We start from the raw sequence: 15,065 nt of genomic DNA, 5'->3' as shown, positions 1-15,065 counted from the left end.
TAGCATATGCATCCAGGACTGTTCAATTCTATGCCCTTTCTCCTCTTAGCATCTGTCTCTCAGATGGGGTAATGAAATTACTTAGAACCAATATAATCCCCAATGGATGCAAGGAAAGATTTTTTTAACTCATTCTAGAAGATTCTCAGAAATTTAAGTTCTTAGTATCTCAGAAGCAGTTTGTGTTCCCAACTCACTAGAATACACTTTAAGATATCACGGCATGAGACCAACCATAGATCTTGTCTAGTTGCTTAATTACACTCAGTGCAAGAGATCTTGAGGGTGGGTGAGCGTGGATATAGTTTAGTCATTAGAACATACTTAGAATATAGGCTAGCCTGTTTGCAAAATTAGGACAAATTCCTCCATACAGTTTTTTAAAAATTCAGGTTACTTTTACTTATATAAACTAGTATCTCGATAACTGTGATTTAAAAAAATTATGTATGTACAGAATGTTTTGAGATTTAAAAGTACACCTAGAGAACATAAAAATTCTTTATTTAACCTAATCCAGCCAGTATTGAGATAGTTTGCTATATTAAAAACAAGACGTTTAAAAAAAATTACAGCAAAGTTAGCAAGGCAGTGACTAATTAAGTCACTAAGTTTAATTTTATATTCTTCACAGTCATTTCATAATCATGTAATGATAAACAATATTTTCAGCCACTTTGGAGATAAGTTAACTTTTGAAAAGAATTCTATTAGTCATCATTGAATTTTATAAAAGAGGTTTAAAACATTAAAGTTTCTAGAAATAACACAGTAAAGAAATATGAAAATAAACTGGAAAATAAAATATACCCACCCATCCCAAAAATCTACATCATCTCTTTCATTTGTCCCCTAATGACTTTCTTTTACCTCTTCATTTACTTTTTCTAGAGTGCAAACAGATTACTTAGCAATTAAGAAACAACTACTGCTCTGTAGGGGCGATTTTGAGCCTAAAGTGCTGCTGTTCCTTTAATCTCTCAGTTAATCCTAGAAATAGTCTTCTGAGATAAACATTACTTGCATTTCAAAGATTAAGAAAACTGCAGTTGACAGAAAGAGTCAAATCCTTTAGCCAAAATCATACATACAGTTATTGAAAACTGAACTATGATTTGAACCCAGGTCTATTCAACTTTAAGTCTGCCTGTGCTCTTTTGTTGCTTCATGGTCGGGCAAGTCACCTTCCTGGAAAGACTGGCACGTGGTGTTTCTTGAGCTAATAATAATAAGGCTCTTTAGGTTTAAAAGTGTTCAATTCCAGGGCTAGAGGCCACTCTGGTCCTCAGGCACTTGCAGTTCCCTCCCCACAACCCTAAAAAAACCCTCCCTCCTGCCCCAAAAGGATTAGAGTTGTTCCCCGCCCTTCATGAACCCTAATACCTATTAACCCAAGCAGCTACTCCCTGTCAAGGGCATTAAAGTAGTAAATGGGGAACTGTGTTTGCATAACTTTAGTAAAGGCTGTCTAAAAACTATTCTGTATAACAAAATTACGCAAGATATGCCTATTTAATATATCTTTTCACATTGAAAATGAAAGAAAAGCCAATATATTTTATAATTACAGCCTATAATCTTTTAAAATATATAATCATAGATTTTATATTTCCCCTTCAGAACTGTAGTTGTGCTCTTAAGAAGGCTCACTGTTAGTCAGATCTTCTCTTCATCTCCAAATAATAAAAATTTGAATGTTCAACAGTCATTCAAATAAACATCATATAACTCAAAATTAAGACATTCATACTATAGAAACCAGTCTTTAATTACTAAAGTTAACATATATTATTGCAAACTAACATAGCTCAATCTATATTTGCTACACTCCTAAAGTGGCCACTTATCAGTAAGGGGAAGCATTTATTATTGTCATGCATTACTGTGAACAAGAAAATAAATAGGGTTTTGGAAATATCTCTTAAAAATTTAATTTTAATTAACAAAAATAACCATTCAGGTTGCTGAACATTAAAATGGCCCATCTATTGAAAGTGGCTTAAATAATTGCTTTTAAAAATGAATACAAAACTAAACAGTGATTAAGGTGCTAGCCTCATCAATATGACAATTAAAATCTAAAAACATTAGTGTTGGTTTTCTATAATAAACTTAAGCCAAAAACAATGACCTCAATATTTACTTAAGACTTCTTGTTTTCATACTTTTCTCCTCATTAATATAAAAACAAAGAGCTCAAGGCCTCACCTTGGTTTATTCACTGCTGGTTTTCTATGTGCTGAAACTAGATTATCAACTCTGTAAGAGCTTGGACCAAGCCTGTCTTGTTCACCACTATATCCTATAGCACTCTGCACAGTGCCTGGCAAATAGGAGGTGATCAGCGAGTATCTCAATAACTGAATCAATGAAAGAGGAGAGTAAAATAACTTTATTTTTATTTTTGCAAATCATTCTCTGCTCAAACTACTATAAAGTGGCAGCTGTAATTTCTAGAAATATGGGTTGAAAAAACTCCCAGAGATGGAAGGACCTGATGAAACACTGAAACACACACACACACACACACACACACACACACACACACACGCGCACGCGCACACATAGACTGCATGAGTCAAAATTACTTCATGAAGTATGAGATGTCAACATTATGCAAATAAAATTTAATAGTGAAAAAGTGATCTGGAAGCCCTGTGAATTTTTACCCTACACATTTTGGAGGACATCATATGGGTTAAAGAAAACACCACAAAATCTCATTTATTCAGATAATCATTTGAATCTTTACATACATTTTTGGTTATTTATAACTAATTTAATTTACATTTCCTCATATTAACATGTCCTCTTATTTAGTATGTAATCAAATTATGTCAGTGAGAAAAATCCTCATAGTACCTTAATTGAGTTGCTGATTCTGAGAAAACACTAAACATGAACATGTACAAAAGAGGCATTTGAATAAAACAGCATGTGCATTTTTTAAATATTTGCACAGTTTGATCTTTGCATTTCTGTCTGGAGAAAATATGAACAAAACCCAGGTTCACCATGCTAAGATAATGGTTCACATGACTGCCATAAAAGTAGTACATACAAACAATGAAAACAAATCACATCCTTAGGTTCCGTGATTACCGAGATGATTTCCCCTGCCCTAAGTGCTTTATTATATTTCTTAAAAAATATAGGAGCAGCAGCTTATCACAAGTCTCCACAAGAGCATTAATGATGGAATCAAAACAACACAACAGATTCATAAGGATGAGAGAACTGCAGAACAACCAGAAGTCAGTTTTATGCTTCTTCTTGTTCTGGATAATTCAGAATTTTGCGGTGTGCCTGTCGTAAATATTGCTGCTGTTTGAAGTAAACTTTAAATGCTCCTTTTATGGCAACAAAAGCAATTCCACCCTAAAATAAAGAGGAAAATTACCTTTTTATAATGCAGATTTAGAGAAACATAATAATAACAGCAATTTTATTTAGATCACAAAAGACATAGGCTTTGATGCTAAACTAATTCAGATGACTGCAAATGAAACAGTTGTCCTTTTCTACTAGAAGATGAGATAGGGAGAGAGACAGACTATACGCTGTCACTACAGGTAACAGAGGACAGAGATGCCTTCTCCATTATCCTTTCTGACTAGTCTTTCTTCCATGTAGTTTTACATATACTCTGATATACAAAGAAGAATGCTAGGGCACTATGTGCAGACTGCCACTGTTGGGAGCAAGAAAGGCCAAAGGGATCATGATCAACTCAGCATTCCACTGGAGGCTATATAACCAAACAGCAAACTGTTTATCGTGAATGCAGGATGTGAGCAAACCTCATCAAAATGTTTGCTGAGGGCCATCACTCCCTGGCGCAGGGTTCCTTGAAGTCATCTACTGGGAAATCTAGTGCCTATTGTTCGAAGGATGCAGTCTTGCAAGCCTGCTGGGAACCAAACTGCTGACTGACAATTACCCAACAATCATCCCTGCTTCTCCTATCTCTTTTGCCTCATACGGAGGCTGTGTAAATTTCAGGGCCCTTGTCCACTAGAGGCAAGGTGCCCCCGACCCCTTCTTCCAAATATACTCTCTTGTCTTTGTCTTTTATTCCCATGTTTGCCCCCTTTGTTCAGTCCCCCAAGGTCCGTGCAGGTTACATGCCACCAGAGGGGAGAAGTGGAAATAACAATAATAGCAAACAACATGAGTGCTTACTATATGCTAGTACTTATGCAATCCTCACAATAATCCTGATTATTACCATCATTACCATCACCATACTACAGGAACGAAAAGTCCAGACATTTGATTTAGATTTCACAGCAAGACAATTTCTGTGATGGGATTTGAACCAGGTGATCTGATCGTAAAGCAAAAGCTCTGCACTGTAATCCCACTGGCAAGAGGGGCAGGTGTAATGATTCACACATATGCCATGCGAGAAAGCACCTACAACATAGTTCAAAAAGGCCAGAACTGCTGCAGTGGTTTCTCCTCTTTTTATTTCCACTCAAGCTACTGAATGATAGTGAGGCTCAAATAGAGGCTTAATGCGTAGGAGCCACAGACTGAATATTTATACAGTTCCCCACCTTTTAAAAACAAATACACTTTATTCTCTTTTGCAAGGTAATATAAGTAATATTAAAGCCATCTTACCAAGATTGTCCTTTGTAAATTAGAGTTAACACTACTGAACATCAATTTACCAACTATTGTCGCAATAGTAGGAAAGACAAGGGCTCCACACAAGATTCGAGTAGCAGAGACATGATCTGCTAAAGGATTAGCCTCTGCTGGAATTCGAGGAACAGGACAACCAATCCCTAGAGAAGAAAATGTAGTGCATTAGTGCTAATAAATCAGAAGAGTTAGAATATCTTCAAACATGGCTAAAAAAGCATGTTATGGTTCTTCTATAAGATCAATTTGGTATGCACTTTACAACCACAGTTCAGGGCCTTACCTGGAAATATACTATTTAAAATTTGAAGTTTATTCGAGTATTTGCGCCACAGTCTAAGCACATAGTCCTCCCAGCGAATCATCTTGCCTAATATCAGCATGACAGGAATAGTAGGAAGTCCAATTAAAAGGAATAAAGGATCAGCTCTCTCCATAACATCCAGACCTTCTTTATGACCTACAACCTGTGAAACAGATAGCATATGTTAGAATTACTTCTTTTTCAAATGAGGGGTTGCATGTTAAGCTCTATTTTTTTTTAATAGAAAATGTAAGCATTTCAAAAGAATACACAGAAATAAAAAGTTTAAAAAATAAGCTGGAAAGCTATCAGTCCTGATTTATTTATAAGAAATGTCTCATTCAAGGGAAAAACGAAGTTCTCAAGCCATTTCATACCACACAGGAATAAAAAAGCTTTTAAAATGGCTGACCCAGACTGATTACATTACAATAGAGGGGTGGGGACCCCTGATTGTTGCTTCTATTCCTTTATTTGATTTGGTTAGACTGGGCTATGGAACTGGGATATAATTCTAAGTTCTATTTGTCTTCCAGCAAAACAATTGTTTTCCTGATCTTCCTTCTAGGAGATTAAGCATAGCCAGCCAAGAGGTAGGACTGGCCTTCAAGAGATGGCCTGAAAGCTCATTTCTCTTTGGCTCTTTCTCCTTACTTAGTGGTGTGTAAGATAGGGTGTGATGTCTCTGGCTGGCTAAGTGTTTACCCTACAGACCTAATCCTCCTTAAGTGCACTTTCAAGGTCTAGAATTGAGGGACTGTAGTAGGAGTTCCAGTTTTGGTTACAGATCCCAGGCATTTTTCCCAATCCAGGAACTCTAGGGTACCCTATCTATGGGGGTAATGAAGCTAATATAATCTTTTCCTTACTCTATCCTAGTCTTGGGGCTATTTCTAAATTGGTGTAGATCCCAGAAGGCAAGAAATACAAAATTGGCATTTGTGAATTTCTACCTTTTCCCTCTCTCCAAAATCCTTTTCATTTCCACATCAATCTTGGCCTTAAATTTACCTCTTTTTGTTGCTGTTGTTTCTGAAACAGAGTCTCGCTCTGTTGCCCAGGCTGGAGTGCAGTGGTGTGATCTTGGCTCACTGCAACCTCCAGCTCCTGGATTCAAGCGATTCTTCTGCCTTAGCCTCCCGAGTAGCTGGGATTGCAAGGGCATGTCACCATGCCCGGCTAATTTTTGTATTTTTAGTAGAGATGAGGTTTTACCATCTTGGCCAGGTTGGTCTCGAACTCCTGACCTCAGGTGATATGCCCGCCTTGGCCTCCCAAAGTGCTGGGATTACAGGCGTGAGCCACCACGCCTGGCCAAAAATGTTTTATAAAAGTGTGTAGAGAGGACCAAATTTGAGCTATGGATATAGTCCAGATTTCTACTTGGTTAATTTATCTAACTAAGATGTAATATTAAAGGGCAGGAAGCTAGCCTCTTCCTAATGGTCAATAATGTCATCGAATTTGATATTCTTCTGTGTCTCCAGGTAGAACTTAACACCTTCCTATCTTGCATGTGGAAGGTGATCCTTTTGAGTTGCCCTAAAATGAAATGGTCTGGTGTATGATATTTCATAAGCCCCAATTCCTTAATGGTAGCCCAGATTGTTTTACCTATAATGATTTCCTAGGAAATTATCTATCTATCTATCTATGACGGAGTTTTGGTCTTGGCACAATCTTGGCTCACTGCAACCTCCACCTCCCAAGTTCAAGAGATTCTTCTGCCTCAACCTCCCGAGTAAATAGGATTACAGGCGCGTGCCACCACACCTAGCTAATTTTTCGTATTTTTAGTAAAAACGGGGTTTCACCACGTTAGCCAGGTTGGTCTTGAATTCCTGACCTCAGGTGATCTGCCTGCCTTGGCCCCTCGAAGTGCTGGGATTATAGGCCTGAACCACTGTGCCCAGCCAGGAAATTCCTTTAAAGAAAAAAAAAAGACGGTCTTGCTATGTTTCCCAGGTTGGCTTTGTACTCCCAGGTTCAAGCAATCTTCCCACCTCACCCTCCTGAGTAGCTGGAACTACACGTGGGTGCCACCACGTCCGGCTAGGAAATTCTATTTTTATATCATTAAAAATTTCAATATAATGATCACTCTAAAGTTATAACTAGGTATGATTAAATATTCTCAAAGTGTTAGCAAATAAATTCAGAATATTTGAAAAAAATCCTTTGTTGGGTTACATATCCTTTTTTTGGGTTTAGAAATATAAAGGAGAGTGAATATTCAGGTATAGACTAGAGCAAGAGGAAGTTTGTTCCTCATGGGTAGCAGCAAAAACCTTATAAGGTATTTAAGAATAAGGAAACAAAAAGGAAGTGGGGTTGGGCACTGTGACTCACAGTTGTAATCCTAGCACTTTGGGAGGCTGAGGCAGGCGGATCACCTGAGGTCAGGAGTTCGAGGCCAGCCTGGCCAACATGGTGAAACCCCGTTTCTATTAAAAATACAAGCCAGACATGGTGGTGGGCGCCTGTAATCCCAACTACTCGGGAGGCTGAAGCAGGAGAATCGCTTGAACCCAAGAGGTGGAGGTTGCAGTGAGCCGAGATTGCACCAGCCTGAGCAACAAGAGTGAAACTCCATCTCAAAAAAAAAAAAAAAAAAAAAAAAAAAAGGAAATAGGGCAAAGAGTGAGTAAAGGCCCGTATTTCACTTGTTACAACTAAAGTGAAGAGAGATGGCCTGTGCTCAAGCAAGTTAGAAGTGGGATGAGGCTCATCATTCACACATGCATTCATTCATTCAACTGAATACTGACTTTGTGCTGGGGCTGAAATGGCAGGTTAAACAGATGTCTTCTAGAAGTGAGAGAAAATCAAACCAAACACGTGTGCAAATATATATACTGTGAAGAAATAAGGTAGTATAACACCTGCAGTACACCACCTGCTAAAATAATCATACTCGGGGGCAATAAATGAAAGGTGAATAAGCAATGGGCCTGATTCAATTTTGGCCAATACAAAGTCAGTGAACCTGTGTGTAATCACATACATCCTGCTTTCTTGTCCTAAGATTTAAAAACATTATTTTTAAGACTTCAATTTTGGGGTGAGATCCAGGAATTATATCGAATGTCTAAGAATTTGTTATCTAGGTATAAAATAAAGGCCTGTATGGGCACAGTGGCTCACGCCTGTAATCCAAGTGCTGAGGAGGCTGAGGTAGGTGGGTAGCTTGAGTCCAGGAGTTTGAGACTGGCCTGGGAAACATGATGAAACCCTGTCTCTACAAAAAATACAAAAATTAGCAGGGCATGATGGCATGTGAATGTAGTCCCAGCTGCACAGGAGGCTAAGGTGGGAGGATCACCTGAGCCCAGGGAGTTCAAGGATGCAGTGAGCCATGACTGTGCCACTGCATTCCAGCCTGGGTAACAGAGTGAGACCCTGTCTCAAAAAAAAAAAAAAAAAAAAAAAAAAAAAAGAAAAAAGAAAGAAAGAAAGAAAGAAAAACAAAAGACCTATAGAATTGCAGGTTTAGAGAAAAATATTTTTTGTTTTTGTTTTTCCCGCAGAAGGGCTAAAAGCTAGATCTTCGTATCCAGGTAGGCCTGCAGTTCATTGCTGCTGAAAGGCTAAGAGTTTTAATTAAGGTCTGAGATTTTAAAGTACTACTAGAATCCTACATTAATTAATTAATTAGAGGCAGAGTCTTGCTCTGTCGCCCAGGCTGGAGTGCAGTGGAGCGATCTTGGCTCACTACAACCTCTGCCTCCCAGGTTCAAGCGATTCTCACGCCTCAGCATCCGGAGTAGCTGGGAGTACAGCCACTATGCCTAATTTTTTCTTTGTATTTTTGGTAGAGATGGGGTTTCACCACATTGGCCAGGCTGGTCTCCAATTCCTGGCCTCAAGGGTTCTGCCCGCCTCAGCTTCCCAAAGTGCTGGGATTACAGGCATGAGCTATGGCACCTGGCCAGAATCCTAATGAGAGGATGAAACAGTGATGAAATAATAGGGTTTTTAAACTCAGAATTAAGGATAAGTACTGTAAGTAAGAATGGGCAATGCTAATGGGGGTTCTCTTTACACTAGAGGTAAAAGTGGGAACTAGGCTAAATATTAAGTTTCCACTGTTCCAGGATAAAATGTTCCAGTTGCCTCTGGGACCAGGCTTCACTTAAGGACCCAAGGGACAGAAGTCCTAATGCTTCTTCTCTGCTATGTGGCACTGGACATGTAAACTCTCTAAACCAGTAAACTAGGAATACTTTATAGTAATAATAATCTACGTCATAAAATTGTTGCAAGGATTAAATGCATCAGTGCTAGGTGTTCAATCCAGTGCTGGGAAAAAAAAATTATTGTGTTGTCTTTTCAATAAAAATGCAAGAGGAAGGTCCTATTCAAGTTCCCCACAACTAAGAAGTATTGATTCTACGACAGGTCCATGGAGAAGGAAAGAAAATAAACAGGAAAAGAACAGTGATCTGATTCCTTAATTTGGTTTACTTGTACTGCAGGGTTGTTAAGGAACCAGAGAAAAACAATTAAGTGTTAAAAGGCAAACTCTAAATACTACTGATGGTGTACAGGGGCACGTTCTCTATCATATGTGCTCAGGAAAGTAAAAGTCATCTTCCCAATACTCTTAAATCACACAACACTACCTACCTACTGTCATAGCTAGTCTCATTTCTGGGCTTAAAAAAAAAATCTTTTCAAGTGAGACAGTACATGTGAAGGTTATTTCTAAATAGTAACACATAATATATGTGTAGTATAGTTTTTGCTTCCTTGCTTATTTCATTCTACCGATTCAAATTATTTCCTTTAAGGGTTAGTTCGACTTTTCTCATAATTTCAAATCAAATGATCTTTCACTTTTACTAAATTAAAATATTGTTTATATAGTCTTCTGTCCTCTTACTACATTTATTTATCTAACCTATAACTGTTCTCCAGTGGTTTCATTTATGAACGTCTTGTCTTGGACTATATACCTTGATGCTGGGGATCAGAGGTTTCAATTTATTTGTGTTTTAACAAGTACCACCTTAACAAGTGTCCCATTAATTACCAATATTATTTTAACATTGTGTCAGCCTAAAAGCCTTTCTTAAAAAAAAGCCATCTCACTTCTTATGGTCAATAAAGTCTTAAGAAAATTACTCAATCTCATTTGCAAAATATATATATCTATATAATGTATTTGTACATTAAATAATGTATAATCTCCTCTAAGTTTCTATGTCTTTCTCAGTCTTAGGAAATCATCCTGCTCCTCCCTCCTCAGGTGACATACTAATACTCATTATTTAAACTGGTCACATAAAAAACATAAAGACTGCCAGGTGCAGTGGCTCACACCTGTAATCCCAGCACTTCAGGAGGCAGAGGCGGCAGATCATCTAAGGTCAGGAGTTCGAGACCAGCCTGACCAATATGGTGAAACCCCATCTCTACTAAAAAGACAAAATTAGCTGGGCATGGTGGCGCATGCCCGGATCCCAGCTACTCGGGAGGCTGAGGCAGGAGAATCGCTTGAACCTGGAAGGCGGAGGTTGTGGTGAGCTGAGATCATGCCACTGCACTCTAGCCTGGGCAAGAGCGAAACTCTGTCTCAAACAGAAAAACAAAAAACAAAAAACAAAACCACAAAGATTTATGAAACCCTTTAATGTGTTAGTTTCTGTGTAGATGCTGTAACAGGGAATACAGAAGCATAAAATGGACTCTGCTTTCAAGGAAATTACCTCCTAACAGGAAAAATAAGGCCTAAAAACAAGAAAAGTTAAATAGATAATCTATATAAGAAATGTCACTTCATCAGGGCAGGACTAGCTGCCATTTGAGGAATAAAAATGTCAAGAATGTGGAGGAAGAAGGAATCACAGCAGGCAGGAGTTGCCTGTAAGTTCTGTGGAGGAAAGTTAGCTAAGCCTGGAAGGAGGGTTTAGATTTGAATAAGTATACAGAAGACTAGAAGGGCAGGTATTACGTTGGGAGGATGACATAAGCCAAAGGACAGAGGTAAAAAACTAAACAACATAAGGATGGGTTGGAGGAGGCAGCCAACAGGCCTTAAAGCAGAACGAAGTACAATTACGGAGTACCCTGCATATCAAATCAGGCTAAAGTTCAAGTCAGTGGTTCTCAAAGTTTATTCACTACACTCATGTCAAATGATGTTTCACTGTGATTCATTTCAGTAACTGTATCCACATTTTTGGGATGTCATCATTATTTTATAAGGAAGTCTCATAATACTCTGTCTCATCATGACCATTAATGGAGCAAGCTATAAAGGTTTGACCCTGGCATAGATACATATGCAGCTCCTGGAATATTAGGTAAAATTCCATGCATTCCTTTTTTGTTCATGTAAATTCTAATTTATATTAAAGAAAAGCAAATTATATCATCTACAAACCTGTGTTCACTACTACAGAGTTACTTAGGAAACACTTAACCAATCTAGATGCTGCTCGTAAAGACTACTACTTAAGATAATGTTGATGTTAAGATGGAGAGTAAGATTTTGACGGTACTATTTTAAGAGGATTCATTTGGAAGGATGGACTGATAGAAGAACATGAAGTCAGATAAACCAAGAAGCTTCTTCAGCCATCCAGGTATGATGAAGTGACAAGAAGTCAGGTGGTAAAGACTGTGGAAAAGAAGCCACAGATGCAAGACATATCAAAATGGAAAAACTGCTTGGCTATTCAGTGGACTGAATAGAGGGCTACAAAATAGGAAGACTAGGCCAGGTGTGGAGGCTCATGCTTGTGATCCCAGCACTTTGGGAAGCTGAGGTGGGAGGATCACTTGAGGCCAGGAAGTTGAGACCAGTCTGTACAACATACCAAGACCCCATCTCTACAAAAAATAAAAAATTAGCTGGGCATAGTGGTGTGTGTCCGTAGTCCCAGCTACTTGGTAGGTTGAGGCATGAGCCCAGGAGTAAGGCTGAAGTGAGCCTTGATTGTGCCACTGTACTCCAGCTGTGGTGACAGAGTAAGACTTTGTTTTTGGGGGGGGGCGGTTTGTGGAGAGTATTGAGGCAGGTGAAGAGTCAAACGTAATTCTAAACATGTAGGATGGGCTGGGTGCAGTGGCTCACAACTGTAACTCCAGCACTTTGGGAGGCTGAGGCAGGAGGATCACTGGAGCCCAGGAGTTTGAGACCAGCCTTGGCTACATAGTGAGACCCCTCCCACCATCCTTCAAAAAAAGTAGCTTGGCGTGGTGGCACACACCCGTAGTTCCAGCTACTAGGGAAGCTAAGGTGGACAGATCACTGAACCCAGGAAGTTGAGGCTGCAGTGAGCCACGATTGTGCCACTCCATGCCAATCTGGGCTACATATAGCAAGATCCTGTCTCAAAAAAAAAAAAAAAAGGATGTAAACTATAGATGGGAAAATAGAAACAGAAACAGAGGAATGATGATGGAGAATAAATTTAGGTTCCAAATGGAAGAAATGACAAGTTTGATTTCAATAATTTTGAGTATGAAGTCACAAGAGATCATTGCAGCACTGGATTTGAGAAAAGAACAGGACAAAAGACCTGAACACAAAAAGAACTAAGCTGATAGCTGGAAATCTTTAAGAAGAAGGTATAAAAAGAAGAGTCAAGGGTTTGGGACTAAATTTTGAAATTTATGTCTCTCTAATCTTCAGCAGCAGTTATTGATTGTAGCACTGTTTTTCTTTTCTTTTTTAAATTTTTATTTTTGACTACTTATCCAAGTTCTGTGTAGCACTGTTTTTTTTTTTGAGACGGAGTCTCGTTCTGTCGCCTAGGCTGGAGTGCAGTGGCGTGATCTTGGCTCACTGCAACCTCTGCCTCCCGGATTCAAGCGATTCTCCTGCCTCAGCCTCCCGAGTAGCTGGGATTGCAGGCATGCATCACTATGCCTGCTTAATTTTTGTATTTTTAGTAGAGATGGGGTTTCACCATGTTTGCCAGGCTGGTCTCGAACTCCTGACCTCAGGTGATCTGCCTGCCTTGGCCTCCCAAAGTGCTGGGATTGCAAGCTATGCAGCACTGTTTTTATAGCAAAACACTGAACTAACTAAACGTCTAACCACAAGAGACAGGTTGGTTAGTAAATCGCTGTAATTCTATAGATAGAATGTTATGCAGATTTCTGCATACTTATATGAAATGATCTCCAAGATTCACTATGAAAAAAGGGAGATACAGCTATAATATACTCCTTTTTGGGTAAAGAAAAAGTAGGGGAAATAACATATTTAGAAAGAACATGAGAATGTTATTTCTTATTCAAAATAATACACTTTTAAATGTCTAACAAGAAAACGTTTTAACAGATCTTCACACCAAGTAATATCACTATATAGGTAAAATAGTGAACCTGCATCACTGTCACTGCTCCATAAGTCACAGCTGTCCAATAGATAGAGCCGACCATTATTCCTGCTGCAGCAAATGGACAGGCTTTTGAGATCAGTCTGTCTGCAAGATCCAAGACGTAAACCACTGGACCTATAACACAAAGAAAAGAAGTAAAGGTTCAACACAGGGTGGACTTTTAAAATGACTAGTTTGATATTTTCTATAGATTTAAAATACTTTCCCCTCAAAAAGAGACAGGGTCTCACTTTGTCACCCAGATTATAGTGCAGTGGCATGATTATAGCTCACTATAGCCTCGAACTTCTGGGTTCAAGTGATCCTCTTGCCTTGGTCTCCCAAAATGTTGGGATTACAGGCATGAGCCACTACACTCAGCCTAAAATACTTTCATGAAGTTGGACGTTTTGATGCTTTAGAAATAACTGTTATAAATTTGATGGGAACCCAGACTAGAATAGTTTAGAATTTCTCAGTCATTTGCACGAATAGCTAAATATTACTTCATAAACTCTCGCAAACGGCCTCCTCAAATTTTTATCTTTATTACTGAACCTAAAATTAGAGTCTCAAATATAGTTGCTTCTTATAAAGGAAATAGTCCTTTCACTTTCATCTCTTAATCATACTGGCCACGGTAGAGTGAAATGGTCATTTCAGCTTGCTTTTCCCATCAAATTCCTGGAAAAATTAGATTCTCTCGTATTTGGTAAGAATATCATTTCTCTGACTTCACTCACTGTATACCTTGATATAGCATATAAAGGTAACCAGGGCCATTTTCTTGTGTTTATATAAAGCCAATTTCTCTCTCTTTGATTTTCAATATGCTGTATTTAATTGAATATTATTCTCTAATAAATTTCTTTTTACGATTATGAAGCCAGTTTTTATAGCATTCCAACAGCTGTATGTGCCAATTGTGCTTCTATTATTATATGCTTACTCTGAAATCTGATTACTACTTCCTTCTGGAAGTTATTTGGAAAAGCAGCATTTGGAGGTATTCTGACTGCCACTAAGCCCAATATAATTTAGCTCCAGAATTTTCCACAAGAATGGAAGGGTCTCAGCCCTGATTTAAAAGCCAAATATAACTGAATATCTAAGTTTATTTATTATTTTTATTTTTTTTTTGAGAAGGAGTTTCACTTTGTCCCCCAGGCTGGAGTGCAATGGTGCAATCTTGGCTCACCACAACCTCCACCTCTTGGGTTCAAGCGGTTTTCCTGCCTCAGCATCCTGAGTAGCTGGGATTACAGGCGTCTGCCACCATGCCTGGTTAATTTTTGTATTTTTAGTACAGACGGGGTTTCACCATGTTGGTCAGGCTGGTCTTGAACTCTTGACCTCAGGTGATCCACCCGCCTCAGCCTCCCAAAGTGCTGGGATTACAGGTGTGAGCCATCGCACCCGGCCAGCTATTTATTTTTGAGATGGAATCTCACTGTGTCACCCAGCCTCGGGTACAATGGCAGGATCTCGGCTCACTGCACCCTCCACCTCCTGGGCTCAAGTGATCCTTCTGCCTCAGCCTCCCAGGTAGCTGGGATTACAGGCATGCACCACCATGGCCAACTAATTTTTGTATTTTTAGTAGAGATGGGGTTTCACCCTGTTGGCCAGGTTGGTCTCGAATTCCTGACCTCAGGTGATCCATCCATCTCAGCCTCCCAAAGTGCTGGGATTACAGGCATGAGCCACTGCATCTGGCCCTAAGTTTATTTTTTCAATTTAATTTTTAATTGTTATTTTTTTGAGACAGATTTTTGCTC

General features: G+C 38.9%; 1 protein-coding gene and 1 long non-coding RNA gene across 2 annotated transcripts in view; one reads left to right on the top strand and one right to left on the bottom strand.

The window, feature by feature from the left end:
- Positions 1–2,760: 2,760 nt before the first annotated feature.
- Positions 2,761–15,065, bottom strand: part of MARCHF5 (membrane associated ring-CH-type finger 5) — a 56,603-nt gene continuing 44,298 nt past the window's right edge. Inside the window, exons 3-6 of the mRNA NM_001261650.1 lie at positions 13,292–13,422; positions 4,934–5,117; positions 4,627–4,793; positions 2,761–3,378 (exon numbers count right to left, since the gene is read on the bottom strand). Coding sequence (NP_001248579.1) covers positions 3,262–3,378; positions 4,627–4,793; positions 4,934–5,117; positions 13,292–13,422 — 599 coding nt within the window. The 3' untranslated portion in view covers positions 2,761–3,261. The remainder of the gene's footprint in view (positions 3,379–4,626; positions 4,794–4,933; positions 5,118–13,291; positions 13,423–15,065) is intronic.
- On the top strand, positions 8,747–13,727 carry LOC144331194 (uncharacterized). The gene is made up of 2 exons (XR_013398154.1): positions 8,747–10,329; positions 12,908–13,727. It is a non-coding gene; the product is annotated as an uncharacterized LOC144331194 (long non-coding RNA).

Source organism: Macaca mulatta, chromosome 9 (assembly GCF_049350105.2).
Source record: "Macaca mulatta isolate MMU2019108-1 chromosome 9, T2T-MMU8v2.0, whole genome shotgun sequence".
NCBI lineage: Eukaryota > Metazoa > Chordata > Mammalia > Primates > Cercopithecidae > Macaca > Macaca mulatta.
This window is presented reverse-complemented; position numbering and strand designations above follow the sequence as displayed.